Source organism: Arachis duranensis, chromosome 5, assembly GCF_000817695.3.
Source record: "Arachis duranensis cultivar V14167 chromosome 5, aradu.V14167.gnm2.J7QH, whole genome shotgun sequence".
NCBI classification, from domain to species: domain Eukaryota; kingdom Viridiplantae; phylum Streptophyta; class Magnoliopsida; order Fabales; family Fabaceae; genus Arachis; species Arachis duranensis.
In genome coordinates this window covers 86,039,612-86,063,467 of record NC_029776.3, presented here as the reverse complement: position 1 = coordinate 86,063,467, position 23,856 = coordinate 86,039,612, and the positions used below count along the sequence as shown (strand labels likewise).

Here is a 23,856-nt window from a genome sequence, read left to right as displayed (position 1 = left end):
CGGTTCTTGTAAATTTCGGTTCGATTTTGCGGTAAATTTTGGTCTAATTCAGCAACTTACACCCCTAATTCTTGGAATCATCCTTCATCTACAATCATTTGAACCAAGCTACAATAAGATACATAATTAAATAATTTATCAAAAGCCTAGAAACCAATGAAGAAATCAGACTATAATTTTGAGCTAATTGAATGTTTAAGAAATTAGATTCTAAACTTTATAGTAAACACGAAAAAAAAACAAAGAAACATGAGTAGTGATAGAAAATTAGGAATTTAAAAATCCTAAATTAAGAGAAAATGTGAAAATATGTAAAAGACCTAATGTGACACTGATGGATGGACTTGGCCATGCCGGACTTGAAGACGAGAATATGGAGGCAGCGCTCGAGGAAGTTCTCGATGGTGAGAGAGAGGATGTAATCGAGCTTATTCTGCGTCTTGTCGAGGAGGTCGTAATGGAACATCCTCAGAGGCTTGGTGTTGCTACCAGATATGGAGAGGCGATGAACTGCGGTGGCGAGAGCAACGGCGAGGCGAGCTCTCTTTTCTCTATGAATCTTTCTGTTTCTCTCTTCTCTCAGATCTCCTCAGCCAACAACATTGAGTCCACGCCTAAAACGTGCTTCGAGTGCTTCACATCCATTGGAGCAAAAGCAGAACAAGCGGCAAAACTTGTCGGGGAAGACGATGCAACAGTGACACTACGCGGATTTGACGCGCCATAGGGAGAGGGGGTTGGCGTTGCGCTTCAGAGCTCCGGCACGGTGGGACGTTGATGTAGGCCCAGATGCGGGTGAGTTGATGGTGGTGGAAGGAGTTGGAGATGCTGCATCACAGTGTTTCTCCTTTATTGGTATCGAAAAATTTTGATTAGGGTTTTGGAGTTCATTATTCTTATTGTTTTGGTGTGCTCATTTTGTTTGGATGTGAGATTCAATCATAGTAAATAGCGAGAGTTTATCGATAATTATAGAAGGGAGTTTAATAAATTACCATAAACAAATTATTTTATGGAAGTTTTTAAGTCCACAAATAAATAAATATCCTGTAGTGAGCATAATTAAAAATACATATTTTAAGAATAATTTGAATTATTTATTTTATTTTCAAATATTTAAAATTAAGTAAAAAATAATTATAGTCATAAATATTCTTTAAAATACATATTAAATATATTTTTTAAACAAGAAAATTAAAATTGACTCTTATTCTACAGCCAATTTAAATACCACCCGAATACATTGTCACTTTGTGAAAATGTGCATTTTAATAAATGCATACACATAGTTGAATAATTAAAAAAGAAAAGTATTTATCTCCTAATTATTCACAGAAACAATTTTGAGACAATAAAAATCAATTTAAATCAGTCTAAAAATATTTTATTTTATATTCATTAATTATTTTTAAATAAATATATAATATTAAATATAATAACTATATAATTTTAAATTTTATATGTATAAAATTATAAATATTAAATTAAATAAAATAATTTTAGATTATATCACAAAAGATTAAATAGCAAGATAACTAATGATAGATTATTCTCAATTGCTACTTTTCCGTTATGTGAAATTAGTCCGTTACAAACTAAAACTAATTGTCACCATAGGATGAGTTTTCCACTCGTGCAAACACACCTTAGGGCGACAGTAAAGGAAAATGGATAGTTTTATTTAGTTAGAAGCAGTTAGGTTAATTATTCTAGATAAGGAAAGGTTGTTATGATAGTTCAAGAAGTCAGGATACATTCTTATTGGGTTGACTAGTTCAATGGATAAGTAGCTTGACTATCCTTCTAGCTAGTATATTCATGTATCAATCACCTTCTATGAAAGCTAACCATGCGTTTAGTTTATGTTTTTATTTTTTATTTTTATTTTTAATATTTTTTTATTTTTAGAATTGTATAAAGAAAGAAAAAGATAAAATATATTTTTTGTCTTTAATATTTAGGATTTTTTTTAAAAAATAATCCTAACATTTAATTTTATTCAATTTTATTTCTAACGTTTTCAATTGATTCAATTTTATTTTTAATATTTTTGATTTATTTTAAAATTATCCCTAAACGTTTTCAATTTTGTCCTTAACATTTTAGATGAAATTAATATTTAGGAATAATTTTAATGCAAATTGAGAATGTTAAAGACAAAATTGAATACAATTAAATATTTAAAATATTTAAAAAAATTACAAATATTAAGAATAAAAAGTATATTTTTTACCCCAAAAAAAACAAGAGGCAAAAAAATTTATTGTTTTAGTTGTTTTCTTTTTTTTTTTACAAAATCTAAAAAAAACAAAAAAATTTTAAAAATAAAAACAGAAAATAAAAACACAAACTAAATACACTCTAAGTTTTAATTCTTCATTCATATACAATTTCTACAATACCTATTTTCTCTTCTCTGCTTTCACATAACCATTATTTACTTACTGCTCAAGCTACTGTCCTTTCAGCAAGACATATTAAAGACACTAGTCTAGCTTGCTTTCCAAATAATAATAATAATAATAATGGTTAAGTATTTTTTCATTCCTGAGATTTAGGATCAAAATTAAAATTGTATTCGATTTTTTTTTATTAAAATCATCTTTAACATTCAAAAACATTTTAAAATTATCATTTTCACTCTAAAAAGATAAATTTACCCTTATAAAAAATAAATAAAAAAATAAAAAAATTAGACCCATCTCACCACTATCATCAGTTCCACCATGTTGTAAGTAAATTAGTCCACCATCATTTTCTTTCACCTCCTCTTCATCTCCATTCCTTCGTCGTCATCATCATCTATCACCATTCAACCTCACCAGTGAACTTCTGAACCTCACCCACCCACCACCACATGCACCCAATCATCCACACCTCTACCGTCATCCCACTGTCCCTCTCTTACCACCAGATGCAACCCACATTCTTTTTTCATAATCCATCAATACTATCAATAGCAATAATAGAAGAAAAGACATAAAGAAAAACAATAATAATTAACTTATTCAACAACAATTTTTTTGATACAACACCAATGACTTTAACAAGCTCAACTAAAACCATTTCTGGTTTTCCAACCCTGACAATGAGATCTGACCCATGCTCTTGAAGATTCTTCCTGAGATTCGAAACCGATTGGATCAAGAAATTGGCACGAAAAGATCGGTCTTGTCGAACCTTGAAAATAATTTGCCGTAATCCGAAGGGTCGAAGCACTAAACAGCTAAGATTGAGAGTGATTCGTTGTGTGCGGTGTTTAGGGTTTCGTTGTTGTCCCCACGTAGGTCGTTACGGGACCACATAATGGCGGCGTGACTGATGAACGGATTTTTGACGGTTTAGAATTTCACAAATGAATTCTCGTTGCAAGTATAGTTTCTAAACCAATCACTAATCCTTTCATACAAAAAGTTGTTTGTCACTAAAACAAACCCCTAAAATTTATAAACCGAAGTATTCAAACCTCGGGTCGTTCTTCCTAGGAATTACAATAAAGTGTCTTGTTATTGGTTAGAAATGTGTTTTGGGGTTTTGGATAAGAAGCATGAAAAGTAAATGGCAATGAAAATAAACTAACAACTATACATAAAAGGCAATAAAAGTAAACAACATAAATTGCAAGAATTAAAGAGAGATCTAACTACAAAGGCAAGAGGTCCACAATAGAAAACCAAATCAATCATGAAACAACAAAGAACTTACCAATTGCATTGAAGGAGAAATGTAGATCTACAAAAGAGAATTCACAAACTACAAACAAAAGAATTACATTAGAAGAAGAATTCTACAACTACAATAGAGGAGAGGAACGAAAATTGGAAGAGAGAAGAAGAAGAAATAGATCTAGATCTAAGAGCTAACCTAATCCTAATTCTAGAGAGAAGAGAGAGCTTCTCTCTCTAGAAACTAACTAAAAGCTAAACTAAAACTAATTGGTAACTAACTTCTAAAGTATGAGAGTATGTTCATTCCCCCTTCAATCCTTGGCTTAAATAGCATCAGAAATGAGTTAGATTGGGCCCACAAGACTTCTAAAATCGCTGGCCACGTTTTGCTTTAAGTGAACCAGGTGGCAGCAACGGCGCGTGCGTGTACTCTGCACGTACGCGTCACCATGCGCGGTTCAACCATAGCAAATCTTATATCATTTCGAAGCCCCGGATGTTAGCTTTCCAACCCAACTGAAACCGCATCATTTGGACCTCTGTAGCTCAAGTTATGGTCGTTTAAGTGCGAAGAGGTCGGCTTGACAGCTTTCCGGTTCTTTCATTTCTTCATGAGTTCTCCAACTTTTCATGCTTTCTTTCTTCATTCCCTTGATCCAATCGCCATTTTGATGAACGGATTTTTGACGGTTTAGAATTTCACAAATGAATTCTCGTTGCAAGTATAGTTTCTAAACCAATCACTAATCCTTTCATACAAAAAGTTGTTTGTCACTAAAACAAATCCCTAAAATTTATAAACCGAAGTTTTCAAACCTCGGGTCGTTCTTCCTAGAAATTACAATAAAGTGTCTTGTTATTGGTTGTGAGTTATTTTGGGATTTTGATAAGAGGCATGAAAGATAAATGGCAAGAAAGTAAACTAACAACTATAAAAGGCTCTTGGTAAGGTGTGAGAACTAGAAGTCCTATCCTAGTTATCCTTCTCAATTGTGATGAGAATTGTTCATTGCTACCACTTAGTTAACCCTTACCAAATAAAGGAAAGTCAAGTGGATGAATTGACTTGAGCCACAAGTTCTAGCCAACTCCCAAGGAAAGACTAGCTTTAGTGCACTCCAAACCAATTAGCAATCTCTCCAATTATCAATCAACAAAGGAATTAGATAACTCAAGTGTCACTAATTACTCTACCTAGGTCAAGAGGAACAAAATCTACACTAAAACTAAAAGAGACATTTCAACAAACACATAAAGTGCAATAGAAGTAAACATTATTAAATGCAAGAATTAAAGGAATCTACAACTACAAAAACAAGAGATCAACAATAGAAAAGCAAAGAAGACACATTTATTATGAATTACCTCTTATTAAATTGGAAGAATGTAGAAGGAACAATACTAGATCTACAACAAAACATAAAAACAACATAAAGGAAATTACAACAAAAGAATAGAAGAAGGTGAATCTAACAACAAGGAATTGAGAAGTAGAAGTAGAAGAATGAATGAATGAAAACCTAGATCTAAAAACTAAGCCTAATCCTAATCCTAATCCTAGAGAGAAGTGAGAGCTTCTCTCTCTAGAAACTACCTCTAAACTAATCCTAGTGAGTGTGAATGAATTAATCTCCCTTTGCTCTTCAATCCTTGGCTTTAAATAGTAGTTTAGGCGCCAAAGTTGGTTGGAATTGGGCCCCACCACCCTTGAGAATTTGTTGGTCACGTTTTCATTAAAAAATCATAAACCAACACCGACGCGTACGCGCACAACACACGTACGCGTCCATGGGGTAATTCGCAAGGTGCGCGCAAGCGCCAGGTGCGCGCACGCGTCCATGGGCGAGTTCAACTTCTTTGACTTTTCATGATTTCTCCACTTTGCATGCTTTCGCTCTTCACTCCTTTGATCCATTCCTAGCCTTTTCAATCTGAAATCACTAACAAACATATCAAGGCATCTAGTGGAATCAAAGGTGAATTAAATTTAGCTATTTTAACTCCTAAAAAGCATATTTTCACATCTAAGCACAAATAAGGAGACAATCACAAAACTATGCTAATTCAATGGATAAATGAGGGTAAAAGGTGATAAAATCTCTTAAAATCAATGCAAGATAAAACCGTCAAAATGGGGTTTATCAGCGACGGAGTGCGGCAGCGCCTAAAGGGTCAAAAAGGCGGTGGGGGAGAAAAGGAAAAGGGGATTGGAGTGGATTGTGGGAGATTGTTAACTTGAACGAAAGTTTGTTGTTAATGGAGTTTGAGGAAAGAGAAAGTGGGGTTAGTGTAGAGAGAGAAAGGTAGGTGAGGGAAGAAGCTTGGGTTGGGACTTTGAGCGTATTGGGTTATTAAGGAGAGAACAAAGTTTGGATCTTCGGTTGGAGGAAGAAATGGGTTGGGAGGATGATGGACAGAGAGAAAGGGATAATGAAGCCACTGCAAATGGTGGAGATTAATTTTTTTATTTTATAATTTATTTTTTTATAAGAAAAAATTTGTCTTTTTAGAGTGAAAATGATGATTTTAAAGTGATTTTGAGCGTTGAGGTCTATTTTAATAAGAAAAAAAAGGAGACGATTTTGATTTTGACTCTAAATCTTAGGGACGAAAAAATACTTAATCCTAATAATAATTAATAGCAATTGAGATAGTCTAAGAAATTGGAAGCATGAGAGTGTTCTCATGCATTGATGCAGAAAGTAGAATTGGAGAAGGAGAAGAAGACTTGAGACACAGAAGTGGAAGTGGAAGTGAAAGTGTGAAACTGAAAACTAATACATTGCAATTGTAACAACTGTATTAAATAATAGAGTAATATAACATATATAGTGAAGTTACCAATAGAGACTAACTAATTCACATATATTCATTCACAGCCCCCCTCAAACTTAGTAGTGGGTTGAAGAATCACACTATAAGTTTGTCTCGAAATTTATGAAATTGAGATGATGAGAGGGGTTTGGTGAAAATATCTCCAATATGATCTATAGAGGGTATATGGAGGACATAGAGTTATTTTTGATTCACCATCTCTCTTAGACAGTGAAGGTCAATTTTCATGTATTTGCACCTAGTATGAAGGACCGGGTTAGCTGCTAATGTGCAAGCACTTTGATTATCACAGTAAATAGTAAGTGCTATTGATTGTGGAATCCGAAGCTCCTTTAGAAGATACTGTATTGACACTAGTTCTAACTGAGATGCTGCCATGCTCCTATACTCTGCCTCAGTGCTACTGCGACTAACTTTGGCTTGCTTATTGCTCCTCCATGATACCAAATTGCTTCCTAAGTATACACAATAGCTAGTAATCGATTTTCTGTTCTCCAAATTCCCTGCCTAGTCTATGTCTGTGAATGCAAGTAGTCTCAAGTCAGCACATTTTTTAAATTTTAATGCCTGCTGATACTGTACCTGCAATATATCTGAGGATGCGTTTGATAGCTTTCCGATGCTTAATTATTGGAGAGTGCATGTATTGAGAGACCTTGTTCACAGAGAAAGCAATATCTGGTCTTGAAATAGTCCTGAAAATGTGCAGCACCATTTGATGTAAACTTCAAGGCTGATGCCATAGGAGTAGGCATTGAATTTGTAGTGTCCATTTTGGCCTTTTGTAATAAATCTCGAGCATACTTTTGTTGAGAAACTAGAATGGATACATCTGTTAAATAGGAGAATTCTAACTCAAGAAAATAACTGAATTTTCCAAAATCTTTAAGTGAAAAGATTTTATTGAGATTAGAGATAAGTTTGTCTATTTCACCAGTGTCACTTCCAGTGACAACAATGTCATTTACATAGGCTAAGAAAAAGATGGTAGATATATTAGTGTGTTTAACAAACAATGAAATATCACTTTTGATTCTAATGAAACCAAACTGTAATAATATAGCAGTCAATGTATTGAACCAAACTCTTGAAACTTGCTTCAATCCATAGATTGCTTTGTTCAACTTATAAACCTGTGATGCATTCCCAAATTGGTAACCTATTAGTGGAGACATGTATAACTCTTCTTCAAGAATACCATTCAAAAAGGCATTATCAAAATCAAATTGCCTTAGTGTCCATCCACGTGATAGAGCTATAGTAATTACAATTCTTACAGTAGTAGGTCTTATAACTGGACTGTATATTTGGTTGTAATCTATGCCTTCAACCTACAAAATATCCTTCGTAACTAACCTGACTTTGTACCTGATGATGTTGCCTAATAGATCTCTTTTATAGCAAATACCCATTTAGAATCAATAACAGTTTTATGCTTTGGTGGTTCAACTAAATTCCAGGTGTTACATCTTACTAAAGCCTGAATTTCAGCATTCATTGCATTTTTTCAATGTAAACACTGAAGAGATTGTTTAACATTCTTTGGGGTATTGTTAATCAAATCATAAGGTTCAACTGAAGTTATAGCTAATGCTTGAGGTCTATTGTTTCTAGTTTTTTATTTTGTGAGCATATTGTGAGTATTAGAAGATGTAATAAACTAGTTTTTGTATCATTTTCAAAAGGTAGACAGATTTCAAGGCCTGAAGTTGGAATGGAAGAATTCTGATTGAGGCTAGTATTAGAAAAGGTATTCCCAGTAATTTGAGTGTCATGGCAAGTAGTCAATGAAGAAGAATTTGAGATATCTAGAAGAGGTAAAGTTTGGGGAGGGTTAGAAGGTTTGGGTGAAGTGTTGAATGTAAAAGCTGACAGATCTTTAACTGTATCATGGTTCACTACTAAATTTTTATTGTGAAATAGAGAATGGTAAGAAAATTCAGTTTCATCAAATATCATATATCTTGAATAGTGAATTTTTCCATCTTTAGTCATGCACTTATAACTCCTGTAGTTACTATCATAGCCAAGAAATAAGCACTTTTCTGATTTGAAAGCAAACTTTACTTGGTTAAAAGATTTTAAATAAGGAAAGCAAGCACATCCAAATATTTTAAAATTTTTATAATCTGATAATTTTTCAAATAAAGTTTCAAAAGGTGATTTATTTTCTAATGCAGAATTTGGTAATCTATTAATAATATATACTGCTAATAGAAAGGCATCTTTTCAAAATAATATTGGTAATACAACAGTAGCCAAAAGTGACAATCCTACTTTAGTTATATACCGCCTATGTCTTCTCTCTACACTACCTAGTTGTTGATGTGTGTAGGGACATGAGATTCTATGCATAATACTATGTTCAGTTAAAAATTGAGTGAATGAGTGTGACATGAATTTCATACCTCTATCAATTTGCAAAGCCTTAATCTTCAATCCTGTTTGAGTTTTCATAAACACTTTATAACTTTTCAATGCTTGTAGTGACTGAGATTTATAAGTGAGTAAAAAAATAGTTATGTATTTCACTATTTTGTATGAGCATCCACAAATGAGATGTAGTATCTATATCTATTTCTAGACATTATAGAGGCGGACCTCCAAATATCAACAAAAACAAGGTCTAATGGTACTGTATAGACAGATTCAGATTTTGTAAAAGGCAACTGATGTATTTTTTATAGCACAATATTCACATATTTGAACAAAATTAGAATCAAATTGAACAGAAACTCCACATATTTTCAAGACAGAAAATACAATTTTTATTAAACTGTGACCTAAGTGTTTATGCCAAAAGTCAAGGGTTAAATTAGTCTTCTTGACAACATCTTCTTTATATTGTTGTGGAATCTTGTTTTGGTACAAGTGATTTTCAAGACTTACACTTTGAATTGTAAGCAAAGCTTGGTATCTCTATGTATTATAATTGTTGTGATCTAACTTCTCAGAAATTGGGAAGATCAATCTCTTGGTTGAAGATTCTAATAGAGTAATTGACATTATGGAACGCCAAATTGAAAAAATCAAGTAAGGGAGAAAACAAAATTGGGGCAAAAATTGAGACAAAAAAATTGGTACAAAAATGGAAATGAATCAGAATTTAAAGAGAAGCAGGATCTCAGACTTTGGATACCATAATAGCAATTGAGATAGGGTAAGGAATTGAAAGCATGAGAGTGTTCTCATGCATTGATGCAGAAAGTAGAATTGGAGAAGAAGAAGGAAAAGGAGAAGGAGACTTGAGATACGGAAGTGAAAGTGGAAATGAAAATGTGAAATTGAAAACTAATACATTGCAATTTTAACTAGGGACGGACCCAAGCACAACAATGAGGGGGCACTTGCCCCCACGGTGTTTTTAATTTTTGTTTTAAAAATATAGTTATATATAATATATTTTCATATTAAATTTTAAATGACTCCACTACAAATAAAATAAATTTAATTAGCTAAAGTTTTAAATTTATTTTTTTATTTTTTTTATCATTTTGACTATTATTTAACTTAATCAAATTTAATTATTGTACTGTTACTCTTTTATTCTCTTCAACCCTCTTCTTATTTTTATATTTTTAACCTTCTTTTTTTATTCTTTATCTAGTGGTCATCTTTTCTTCATCAAAAAGTAAATTTTAAATTCTCCAATTTTTTTATATAGCTCTCCATGACTCTATGTATCTTTCAGTTTTATTATTTTTTTTGATATTAATAATTACAATTTTTAATTCAAACAATTATAGTTTAAGTATTAATTTAATATTTTATTTTTTTCGTGACTTTATATATTTTATTTTATTCTTGATTTATTAATTTTTATTATTTATTTTTTATCTTTTGTTTTATTATATTTACCTATGTTTCATATGAAATTTTAAAATAAACTGATTAATTTACTAATTTAGAATATATTTTTTATTTTTAAAAATAATAATAAAAAACATTTTAATTACAATGTATAATTAAACAGATGTATAAAATCTTTTATCTAACATTATATTAAAATTAAATTAAAAAATATATAACAAACTTAATTATTTTAAAAAGAAATAAAAAAAATTGTAAATTATGTTTCCTTATGCCTAATGTAGAAATTTAATCCGTGTTACTGTTAATGCCTCGTGCCTATTATATTTCTATGGCTTATTATTTATGGACATTGTATTTGTATAACTTCGTACATTTTGCATCACGAGTTGTTACTGTAAGACTGGTATATATAGGCATCTTCCCATCAATCCACATTGTTCATAATCCGATAGAGTGTGTAGCAGATTATGAGTGTAGTGCCATTTGGTCATAAACCGCTACATGGTGTAGCGGTTTATGAGTAACTCAGCCCTCAACGTAATCCGTGATACCCTGTAGCGGATTACGTGCAATTGAGTTCCGCTACAGGGTGTAGCGGATTATATATAGTTGCGTTTATTGCATTTGCGTCTGGAAATTGCCAATGTTGTATTTGCGTAAAGGTTTTGCTCCTTCATTTTATTTGCATAAATTGCCCTATAGACTATTAGAAAATCAAAAATAAAACATAAAATATAAACAAAAATTAAAAAATAAATTTTTAAAAATAATTATTAACTCGTTATATTAAAATCAATAAATAAGCATACATATGAATATTAAATAAAAATATTAAAATAATTAAAATCATGACTTATTAGTGCACATATGAGATAATTTAAAAAATACAATAAGACGTATAGTTTAAAATTTGATAATATTAATAATAAAAATTTATTAATTATAGACATCATATGGGTATGAAATTATGAATATTATGAGTAGAAATTATGGATGTTATTAACATGAAATAATGGATGTTATGTGTATGAATCTATGGATGTTATGAGTAAATTTATCAATTGAATAAATTAATTTAAGAATTTGATATTTTTTTAAATTCAATTATGATAAAATTTAAAAACATCTATGTTAATTTTATAGTTACTTATGCAATAACTAGAAAATGATATGTGTATGGATGTAATATCTAATAAACATAAATTTAATTTATAGATGTTAGTTGTATGTAATTATGGATATTATGTATATAAACGTATGGATGTTATGTGTATGAACTTAGTTAGTACAATTTAATTATAAATACACATAAAAGCACACAAAAAAAATTAAAACAATTTTTATCATACCTCATCAAAGCTAGGGTAGTTTTTCATATTCTCGAAAATTGATTGACCGGCAATAACCTCATCGCGTGAGTCCATCTGTTGTTCAAATTCTTTAACACTTTCTACCTAGGTACCGTATTAAGGTCGAATTCAAATGCCATACTATTTATAATGATAAAGATGATTTCTTATAAAATTTCTTGACCTATTCTAATTGTTTCTTGCAATGGTATTAGAGTTGTGATTTTTGAATGAAAATAATTGAATTAACAGAAATAAAATCATATTAGAGAGTAGCAGATTTTGTATCTCTCCATTGAATGATGATAAATGACTTAACAAAAATAGAAAATTAATTACAATAAAAAATGATAATGATAATAATAATAAAATAAAAAAGCATATATGATAATCAATTACAATTATTGAATTTATGTGATATTATCGTATTTTTATTAGGCGAAAGAATAAAGTAAGAATCAATTACAATAATAAATCATAACCGTTATTAATTATTATTATTAATCTTTATATGAACATATCAGAGGAACTATATATGCTATTACTGTGTCTTAGCATAATTAATGTGATATAATTATTTTTATTTTATTTTTAAATATAAAAATTAAATTATAAAAGGGAATATTAAGTATTGATTACAAGAATGCCTAATAGTAAGGAATATGATATTATAATTAATATTATTAATAAGTGGAGTTGATAAGAATATAATAAGTAGAATGATAAGTAGAATGATAAGAGAGTGAACTAAAAAAATAAAACTGTTATTAAATGATGTAAATGAAGTATATTATAAAAAATTTTGGCTAATTATGACAAAAATTTGTTGGTTACCAAACTTTTTCCTATATAGTGAAGTTACCAATAGAGAGTAACTAATTCACTTATATTATTCATTCACAACAACAACAACAGTTACTTGTAGGTGAAAGCAATAATAATTTTTATGAGCATTATTTATTATTTAAACTCCTTATATTACTATCTTATATTACATAGTATTATATGTTTATATTCTCTGAGACATAATGATAATATGAGAAATGTTAGAGAGTTAATATCTTTATCATATTAGTCAATATTTGGTCAATATTTTATTCTTATATTATTAGAATTTTAAATTTTAAATTTAAATTTATTGTTTAGAATTTAGAGTGTTAGATAAATATTGATAAAATTAATAAATTTTATTCGCCATACAACATTGTTCATATAATATTACATAGAATTGGGAAAAGCCCATTATTGTATCGTTATTTTGGATTGTATGATTGAGTTTTAGACTTTTGGTTGAACAACATATACATGTATAGTTTTCAACTTTTCATGCTGTAGAGAATAGAAAAAAGCATATTATATTGTTGATGAAAATGAAGAACAACGAAGAACTTTTGATGAAGGTGATGAGTTGATGCATTTGGTCTTCTTCTTAATTCATGGATCGTTTAAAACTCTGTGACGATACTCTCCAAGAGCCCATATAGGAAATATGTTTCGATACGATGCATAGGTCAAGGCACAGTTCCTAAAATAGACTCCTACAATATCCTGTATTTTTTTTAGAGTAATAAAAAAATGTACATTAGTGAAACATATATAATTACTAAATCCATTAGGCATTATTATGAAGAATTATATTACCTGTTCTGGAAAGTCTCCATTTTCCATTTGTGAATTGATTAGTACCTTCATTCCACGGTGTATGGGCGTAGCATCTATCTCAGCCTTTATTTTATTTTATTTTATTCATAAAAAATTTAATAATTAGCACCGTAGCGTGTACTATAATTACATGAATAAAAAACGATTGTATTTGGTAATTACTTTAGCTCAATTTTTCCACCTTGAGAAGACCATTGCAATTTGTAGGATCTCTACCCCAAAGACTCAAGAACTTAAAATATATAGTGGAAAAAAGTTATATTTGCCTACTTATTACCTGTCCTGCGGCAATAAGAGATAATAAAGCCCATGATGTTTGAATTATATTTGCACGGTTGTCTTCTAGATTTGTATACACCTATTTAACAAAAATAAAAATAAAAATAAAAAAAGTAGCAAAATACCTGAGTATACAATAATTTTGATGTGTGCCTATATGTTTTTTTTTTTAAATTATTCGTATAGATTTGACTCAAAATATGAGAGAAATATCCTTTAATTCGTAGTTTATCTTTTTTGATATTGTCATCAAGTCATTGTAAAGTGGATAATTGCATGTGTTACCTTGTTTTGGCTTGACAAGTAACTTTCACCCCAACCGCCATTAGGAAGTTGTTTAGACAACAAAAATTGACATGCTTTGCGCAATGCAGGACAGTTATGGTAGTTCTTTCCAACGACTTTTAGTGCCTCTACGCCAAACCATGTGCCATATGTATAACAAACCCCCCAACAACCATACCTATATATATACATAAGTGCCTCTCATCAATGGTAATTATATATGTGTAAGTTAGTAAAACCTAGCTAGCTACAATAATTGCAAAGTAAACATAGAATAGGGTGTAATTTTGCATAAGATAAAGTAGCTTTTTATCTAATTTTTTATTTTGTTAAAATCTGCAAGTAGGACACATAAAACATAGTCTAGTAGTTAATTACCATGAGCCATCAGGATTTTGTGTGTCTTCAATGTATTGGATTGCTTTGGAAATAGAATGATCTATTTCCTTTCTTCTATGATTTGGATATAACTTTTTAAATAGAACCAAGGCTTGCACTGCTGATGATGTGCACTCCACATAACTATTATATTTCATTTCACCATATGGAACACAATTAATTAAGTGGCAAAATTAACCGTTCAGCATAATGCAATATAGCAGTTGAAAAATATGAAATATATCTTACTCCTTCTCAGTGAGGCAGTCTTCAAAAAATTCTGTTGGATTGAATTTCTGTCCGTGACAAATCAAATTCTTTTAGAAACGGGAACAAAAATAATATATGCATGTACAGCAAAAATTTCACATTGGCTTCGTAGAGTTATTGTATATAATTTTTTCTTTCTTTATTTATTTTATATGTTTTTATTAATTTAGAATCAACAATAATCAAACTCTATTTTTTTTAATAATAAAATTTTAATGTTATAAAATTATTTATTGTAAAAATTAATCAAAAAAATATAAATAATTTATTTCATTAACTTAAATTTTTTGAATAAATAATTTGATAAAGATTTACATACCTCTAGCCAATTATAGGCTCTTCGAGATTCCCAAGCTGAGAATCCGCCGCTACTGCTCTGTATTCAAATGGGACATAACATATAACTTGGGGAATTTAATGGTATAAAAAGTTTACGTGACCTTGTTAATTATATATTTGATTTTAGTATGGGATCTATATATGCATCTAAACAACAATAAAGCTCCATTTAGTTATTACATGTTCATGTAATTGCCAGGGGATACCATCAATACGAGGGAATCGATTTCCAACGAGTTTTTAGCCTTTTTATAAAGCCTATCACAGTTAAAGTTGTTTTGTCAATAGCCTTACTTAAAGGTTGGTTGATTAAGTAACTTGATTTCAATAATATGTTTTTGGACGGGGACCAACTCTATATAAGTCAAGAATCAGCCAACTGGTAACCGGATATTGCTACTAATAGGCACACGGATGTTTCTTTTTCTTGTAAATTGGATGGTTTTGGATATGATTTCTATGTTTCATGTGTTACGCATTAATAAAACATAATTAATTATATGGAATCAACTAATGAATGATCAAAGTATCTGTTCCGTGATTCTCTCCTAACACTAACGTGGTCAACAATAATTTAACAAACAAATTAAATTATAAATTAATAAAACTAATTATAATTAATTATGTTGTTCCATTCTTGGCTGATTATTAGTTGGTTCCATATACTTTTCCATATGTTTTTGGACGGGGATTTTCGTTAAATTATTTTTATAGAATAACCTTTGGATTTTATTTAAGGTTCTGGAAATTGGTTTGTAAATTAAATAAGAATTTGTATGGTTTAAAACAAGCTCTACGTGAATGGTTTTTTAAACTTCGCTCAATTAAAAAAAAAAATTGATTTTAAAAGTATTAATAAATTTGAGACATTTTCTTTTGTGAAAAAAACAATCAGAGGGAATAATCCCTTAAAAATTCAAAGCATAATCAATCAGTTACATAACACCTTTACTCTTAAAAGAGTTAAGTGAGTTAAATTATTTCTTGGACATAGAAGTTTCTACAGCAGAGGGTCAAATTCACTTGTCTCCAAGGTTGGCATGAGTGGTGCAGTTCATATGCCAACTCTTACAATTAGATCTCTTTAATTAATCTCTGTAGGTTCAGAAAATTTTGAAGATCCTATTATATATTGATACGTAGTAGGTGCTTTATCACAAGGTCTTCTCTCTCATTTGTTGTTTGTAAGGTCAGTTAATTTATGCATAATCCACTATTAGTTCACTAAAAAGTAGTGCAGAGAATCTTAAGATATCTACAAGGAACTAAGCATTTTGGCTTGATATTCAATAAGTGTGATGACTTCATACTTCATGGATTTTCAGATGCCGATTGGACAGCTGACTTAGTCGATCGTAACGCTGTTTCTGGTTTTTACATTTTTTTGGCACTAAATTGATTTTTGGCGATGCAACAAACAAACTACCATTAATAGATCAAGAACAGAAGAAGAGTTAGAAGCCTAGCTATGTGTAATACAAGTTAGTTGAGTCTGTTTTAGTCTTTTGGTTAATTTTCAGTTAGAGTTATTTATGCTAAAGAGCAATGCTAGGGAATCAAAAGGGTATTAGCCAAAAATCAGCCAAATACCTTTAGGTGAATCTAAAATTTCTACGAGTTAATATATATGGATGTTTCTTCTGCTAAGTATCAAAATGTTTCTTTTTCATACTAAATAGTTGTTCTTTTATATATTTTTTGAATTTTTTTGTATTGCAAATGTGAATGTCTCTATTTCTTTAATAATTTTATATTTTTTTTAAATTTTATAAATATTTAATTATTTTTTGCTAAAATATAATTGGATGTTTCTTTTGTTAAGTATTAGGATGTTTTTTTTTCATATTAAATGAATGTTTTTTTTTTATAATTCATGGTTTGTCCGACATTATAGATTATGACATCTCCTTTGTTCATATCATCCTCGTAGCCACCGGAGAACCGGAGACAATAACCCAGATTGGGGTTAAAGAAAATTCAAAGAAGGCCGAAGCCTGAAAGCATGTGGATGAGAAAACCAAATAAACTCAAGGTTTGACTCCAGAGAGAAAGAGCGCACAAAAATCTTGGATTCGTTACAGTGCGTCCACGCATAGCATTAGGCCTTCTCCTTCTTTTTAAGCAAAAATCCTATCCTTTGTTTTTAATTTCAACAAATCGGAAAGCAGTTGTCTTGGAACCGCGACGATCAACGGTGAAGATTGCGAAACGGGAACCAAGGTGCGTGAATCCGCTTCGGGCGTTGCCTCAATCGGTGACGAAGTCAAAGGTGGACTTCATGTTGAAGCAGTTGTCTTGGATGCGCTTGTTGAGGACGTTGCAGAGAGCATGGAAGTCGCCGGCGCTTCCAGTAGCATTGCTGAGAGAGAGATCTGTGTGTGATTGTTGGAGGTGGGTAGGTCAATGTGAGAGAGAAGAAAAAGGTTTTTATAACTTTTAATTAGGTTTTAAATTTTGAATTTAAAAAATTTAAAATTAATAATTAATATAAATTAATGTGGTTTTGTTTAGTTTTTGGCTGACAATCTTTTGGTTCCATATAGTTTTTCTATGCTAAAATTGGAAAGAGTCTGTTAAGTTAATTTTGACTGCATTACAGTGTTGAATTCATCAATGCAAATTCTTGTATCATTTCTTGAGTGACTAAGGCTTATATATTTGGCCCTTCACTCATGCAAATTAAAGCTAACTCTTCGTTTCTATGCTGATTTTATGCATTTTCTGAGATCCCTCCATAGATGTTAGAGGTATAACTATTCATGTGTCTCTTCTTATTATCTTAAATTTTTCGAAGAAGTAGTATCATGACATGATATTAGAGAGATAGAGCTTAGCTTATCTCTAACAATGGAAAAAGATAAATTAGAAAATTCAAGTAATGGTTAAGCTCTTATAATGTCCATGGTGTGACTCAGGTGATTGCTGTACTTATTACTGATATGGTCAATACACAAAATTCTAGTGTTCTTACTTCTGACTTTCCATTCATAACAATTTGCTCTGTTCTTTAGTTCTTCAAGAACACTATTAATGAGGATCTAAATTATTAGAAAGAAATACCTGTAAAGAGAGAACTACGTTAACAGCATCATAGAATCTCTCTGTCTCCATGGCTTCCCCAACAAGATTTGTTGCCATTTTTGACAATAGGAGCGTAACCTACAAATTAATGTTGTCAAACTTTCAAAAAAAAATTTCTAAATAATGGATATCCATTTTAGACCAATTTTTGTTTTGGAAATTAAGAACTTATTTAAAATTAGAAGTAGAAACCAAGAGATATAGGCAAACCTTTAATCCCTCGGCTGTGCAATCAGAGACGGTCAAACCTTGATCTGCCATGGAAATGGTCCATGCTCCTTTTGAAGTTTGTCTAAACATTGCCATGTAGTCTCCACTTGGGTTTTCACGAACCTTAAAGATAAATAATATTCAACTCTCATTTCACACTAATTACTAATTACCATTGCTTCAACTCTCCACTTAGGACTTATTGTGTGTTAGTTATAATGGTCTACGCCAATTTTCCGTCAACTTTGTTAACTAAGCAACTGATGGAGAATAATATTAACAAGAGGTTAAAATTTTAAAAGTTGTACGAAAAAATTGTAATAATTTAAAATCGTCGTATAGCAAAAAATTATAACATAAATTAGTAATTTAGTGACAATTTCAAACTGTTGCAAAATATAAAAAATACCTCAATAAATATTACAAATTAGAAATGGTTTGATACATGAAAAATTATCGCAAATTACTTAGCATTGCTTTTATCCGTAGTCGTCTAAACCCTTTACTAAGTGCATTAGTGATGCTAGCTCAAATTGACTATAGTTTTAATCCTCGCAAAAAATTTTACACTAAACAATAAAAAAAGCATTGCAAAAATACCTTTTAGCGTAGTGAGAGTGATCTATGATAAGATATTTAGGTTTAATGTTTTAACCGTCAATCTCGTTGTTGTCGTTATAACAAAATAAAAAAATGTTATTGTAACCCAAGACTACTACTACATGGAATATAAAAAATTGAAATCACATATTATTAATAATTAATTACTACCTGGGATGCCTTTATAAAGTCATGTGCTTTCTTAAGTGTAGGTCCATACTCTTCGTTCATATTGCAAGCAAGAATTGCTTGTATAGCAAAATTTGCATTCCAAGCTTGAGCACCAACACCCTTCATTCAAATTCATCAATAAACCAAAAGTTACAGTAATTAGTATTAATAATCAAAATAATACTACTATATCATAAATATTAGATAGACCAATTCATTACATGTGTGAATCAAAAACTAAGAAATTAGTTAGTTATATATTTAGATGACTCTAAAGTAGTAGCTCAATTATTCATACCATGAAATCACCAAATTAAATTTTTGAAATTTTCTTTTTTATGCATGAAAGAAATAGTTTTATTAATTTGACATAAGAGTTTAATTTTGATGCACTAACAGTGTAAAACATTTTATATAATCATGCAATCATAACCGTTCTTTTAAATGACCATTCACATCGTCAATATAAAAGGTAATTATTTTTACTAATATAATATTATGTGATTGGATACACATGTAAAATGATTTTACACTAATAATACATCAAAATTAAATTCTAACCTATTAAGAAAACGAAAAATACTAACCTGAATTTTCAAACCATCTTCAGCAATCCAAAAATAATCAGGAACACGAGCTAAATGATGTTTATATGCCTTTGAGTTGGGATCATCAACCCAACATGCCATCATACACAAAACCTTCCATTTCCAATTCGTAATGAATAATAAGTAAATGTGCCTATGGATCGAAATATAAACAAATTCAATGATTTAGTAACGACTAATTTAATCTAATTATTTATATATATACCTTGTCTACAACTCCAAATGAAAGGTAATTTGTATTCTCACTATCATAATATACATAATTAATTGAGCTGTGTAGTGCCTTTTCTCTAAGCTTAGTAAATGGCCAGCACTTCAACAAAGGCTCCCCAATGTGATAAAGAAATTCCCATAAGATATCTTGCATTATAGGGTGCGGATAATAGAGATCTTCCTGAAATTGAATAAACTTATCATGAGTTGGATCACTTATGTATCTTTTACTACTAGATCAAATGTGGCATTTAAAAAATTAGTTAGAATAATGTTGAAATTTTTTTTTGTTTATTTAAAAAAAAAGTTTAAGAATTAGCCATTTTAATTTATATTTATCAGTACTTTTAGTCAATAGTAGTCCAACTTCATATTTTTAATTTATTTTTTTAAATATTATTAATTAATTATTGATAAAAAATAATAAATTATATTGATTCTGTAGCATTATCATATTTTAAATTTTTGATTCTAAATCATAAATCTTAACCATAAATTTTACATCATAAACCTAAACTCTAAAATTGCTAAATGTTAGTTAATTTCCTACACTTTTTCAATAATCAGTTATGGGAACTGGAAAAAAAATATATTTTTCGCATCTTCATATAAATTTGTATAAATAATGATTTTATATTAAATACAATGATGATTAGATGCTTATTTTCTCAGAATATATTTTCTCATCTTTGAGGGGATTAATAAAGAATTATGTTATATGTACACTAAAATCAGCAATTAATATAAAATATACGTTGGAATATAAATATATATTGAAAATAAATTAAACCATACATACATATGTATTTATATACAAATATATTAGTGGCTGATTTTAGCGGGTGATTTTAATATGAAAAATGTTATTTATACATTAAAATCAGCTACTAAATTAGCGACCAATGTATTTATGTATAAATTTATGTGTGGTTTAATTTATTTTCAATGTGTAATTATATTCTAGCATGTATTTTATACTAATAACTGATTTTAATAGCTGATTTTAGTATACACATAGTATAACTCTTTTAATATACAAATAACATTTTTGTTAATGAATATAAAGATTGCATTAACCTTAGCAACATTATTTCGAGCATTGTTCCAGTTGATTTCATGATATGGCTCATTGTACATCTCTCTTCTTAAAGATCTGACTAAGCCGGTGATAGGAGCCACAAATTTCTTTCCATAAACATATGACATCGCCATATAAACCAACCGACAATAGGGCATGATCTTTCCTGCCATTTGTTTAAGGACAAGATTAATAAATTATATAATTAAAGGGTTCCTTAAAGAAATTGAAAATGATTATGAACCTGGATGAAAAGGGGTGGATCTAGGTAGAAGCCATAGCTCCGGTGGAAGTGGATTGCACCCTGACCACTCATAAACTCCAAGTACCTTTAGATGAAATAATATATATATTTTAATCTTCATAATAATGATGATAAAAGCTCCTAAACTTTTTTCTTAATAATTTTATTTTAAAAATTCTAAACGAGAAACTATTTAACTGCATTAATATTCAATATCTTAAGAAAACTCATAAACTCCAAGTACCTTTAGATAAAATAATATTTTTTTTTATCTTAATAATAATGATCAAACCTCCTAAAATTGTTCTTAATCATTTTTATTTATTTTTTTAATTTCTAAACAAGAAACTATTTAAATGCATTCAATATCTTAAAAAACTCACGTATTTTCTTTTTGTATTTAGAGATTAGGAAAATTATTAGAATGACTATTTAGGAAGATATATAAATCATTTTTCATTTGGACTTACACTTGTATGTTTGGATGCACAATATCAATTAAGAAACTCTAGCAATTATAAAAGGATTAAATATAACAGAAAATTATTTTCTTTGACCTATAATAGGTTTTATTTTTATTTTTATATGTATATTCATAAATAAAAAGAGTTATATATATAGTGTATCAATACATTAATTTATGAATATATCATATAAACAGAAACTATGTAATTATAATAATTTAGCGATGCTCAATAAAAATATAAATCGAAGATACTAATAACATAATTGATGTACTTAATTACCGAGACCCAGAACTTTCCCCATGATGGAACAGCTACTAAGCCATCATGGTCAAGAATCCATTTTCTGGCTCTGGCCATTGGCATGTTTTGATTATCTTCAAGTTCTTCTCCAAGTATTCTTAATGCAATGTAACTCAATGCTGATCCAAACATTGTGCTGTGTCCCTCTATATGGAACCCCCAACCACCATCTTTGTTCTATCTCGTGATCATGAAAAAATGCCAACCAAATAATAGAAGTTAACACTGTTCAACAAGGCCTTAGCTTGTGTAGAAGCAGAATATAACATGTTTACTATACTCTTCTCACAAGTTGGGTCAAAAAATAAATAAAAAAATAGAAGTCTTGGTTGCCTAATACGATATTGTTCAATCCGACAAGTCAAAAATTAATGTGTTGGAGATTGAAATTCTATTTAAAGATTTGTTGTTGATCAAGAGATTACTGCATGTACAAAACAGAATTCGAATCTTCTAACACTTATTTAAGCAAACTAGTGAATTAAGTAATTATCCACAAAACAAGTTAGTTAAACGGTTTAATTGTTAGATGGTACCTAGTATATTATTTTTATTAATGTATTGTTTATTGAAAATCATGAGTAACACTACTTTGAAGCTAGCCTTGAAGTTCTGTTTGCATATGCAGAATCCTTGAGAAAGAGAGAAATAATAATAAGAGTAAAATATTATTTTTGTCTTTAATGTTTGGGGTAAATTTTAAAGTTGTTCCTAACGTTTAAGTCGTTCTATTTAAGTCCCTAACATTTTAAAATTGACTCAATGTTGTCCTGCCGTTAAGAATCTGCTAATAGAATTGACAGCGGGAGAAACTTGAGACAATCTTGAAATGTTAGGGACTTAAATAGGACAAAAACGTTGGAGACAAAAACGATATATAGAAATAAATTTTTATTTTATCCTTTAGTAATATCAATTTTTTACGGTACATAGTTATTCAATTATTTTTTAATCACATTTAAGTAAATTACACTTAATCACATTACTTTTATTTTAAATAAATTTTTTTTATAATTTTACTTTTAAAGATTTTTGTTCATCATAAAATATTTGTAGAATAACTAGCACATAAACCTGTGAGAAAAAAATGATACATATACAATAAAATAATGTGATTCTAGTCATTTTATAAACATTTTATGATGAGTAAAAATTTTTAAAAGTAAAATTATAAAAAAATAAGTTTATTCAGAATGAAAGTAATATGATTAAGTATAATTTACTTAGATGTGATTAAAAAATAATTGAATAGTTATGTACCGTAGAAGATTGATATTATTGAATGATAAAATTAAAATTTATTTCTATGTATCATTTTTGTCTCTAACGTTTTTGTCTTATTTAAATTCCTAACGTTTTAAAATAGTCTTAATTTTGTCCTGCCATCAATTTTGTTAACAGATCCCTAATGGTAGGATAACATTGAGTCAATTTTAAAACATTAAAGACTTAAATAGAACGATTTAAATATTAGAGACAACTTTAAAATTTACCCCAAATATTAAAAACAAATACGATACTTTACTCTAATAATAATTTTTATGCTACCTGATGATTATATAAATATCGAATAATTTCCCTCTTATGCTCAGCACCTAAAACAACATCAAGTGATCCCGTAACATACAGTTCAATTACCTGCGAAACACAGCACACAATATCTAAATTATAAAACCAAAAGAAAAGAAAGTAATCGATATTATTACTTACAGTGTCCATTTATATTAAATATTTTATTTTAGTTATTATATATATTTATATTAAGTATATACTAAAATCAGTTATTAAAATTAATTATTTATATTACACATATATTAAAAATAAATTAAATTATATATATTTATATTATATAATAATTAATTTTAATAACCGATTTCTTTTTAATATATATAAGATAAAAGTTGAAACTCACCAAAGGCTGAATGAAAAACAAAGGGCCAGCAAAATCAGCAGGCCAATGACCATCATGTGCTTGAATAGAAGAATAGAAAGTGAGAGATCTTCTA

At 29.4% G+C, this 23,856-nt stretch overlaps 1 protein-coding gene and 1 pseudogene across 1 annotated transcript in view; both read right to left on the bottom strand.

Annotated features, from left to right (window-relative positions):
* Nucleotides 1-2,885: 2,885 nt before the first annotated feature.
* Nucleotides 2,886-7,276, bottom strand: LOC110281571 (blue-light photoreceptor PHR2-like; annotated as a pseudogene).
* Nucleotides 7,277-12,844: 5,568 nt separating this feature from the next.
* The window catches only part of LOC107490083 (lupeol synthase), a gene marked incomplete in the record, with an annotated part of 13,057 nt that continues 2,045 nt past the window's right edge, over nucleotides 12,845-23,856 (bottom strand). The window contains 17 exon segments of the mRNA XM_016110856.3: nucleotides 12,845-13,213; nucleotides 13,307-13,390; nucleotides 13,605-13,685; nucleotides 13,892-14,069; nucleotides 14,270-14,413; nucleotides 14,519-14,565; nucleotides 14,859-14,915; nucleotides 17,939-18,037; nucleotides 18,170-18,292; nucleotides 18,941-19,060; nucleotides 19,528-19,641; nucleotides 19,754-19,942; nucleotides 20,839-21,005; nucleotides 21,084-21,168; nucleotides 21,830-22,027; nucleotides 23,399-23,488; nucleotides 23,763-23,853. Of these exon segments, the coding sequence (XP_015966342.1) occupies nucleotides 13,100-13,213; nucleotides 13,307-13,390; nucleotides 13,605-13,685; nucleotides 13,892-14,069; nucleotides 14,270-14,413; nucleotides 14,519-14,565; nucleotides 14,859-14,915; nucleotides 17,939-18,037; nucleotides 18,170-18,292; nucleotides 18,941-19,060; nucleotides 19,528-19,641; nucleotides 19,754-19,942; nucleotides 20,839-21,005; nucleotides 21,084-21,168; nucleotides 21,830-22,027; nucleotides 23,399-23,488; nucleotides 23,763-23,853 (1,981 nt within the window).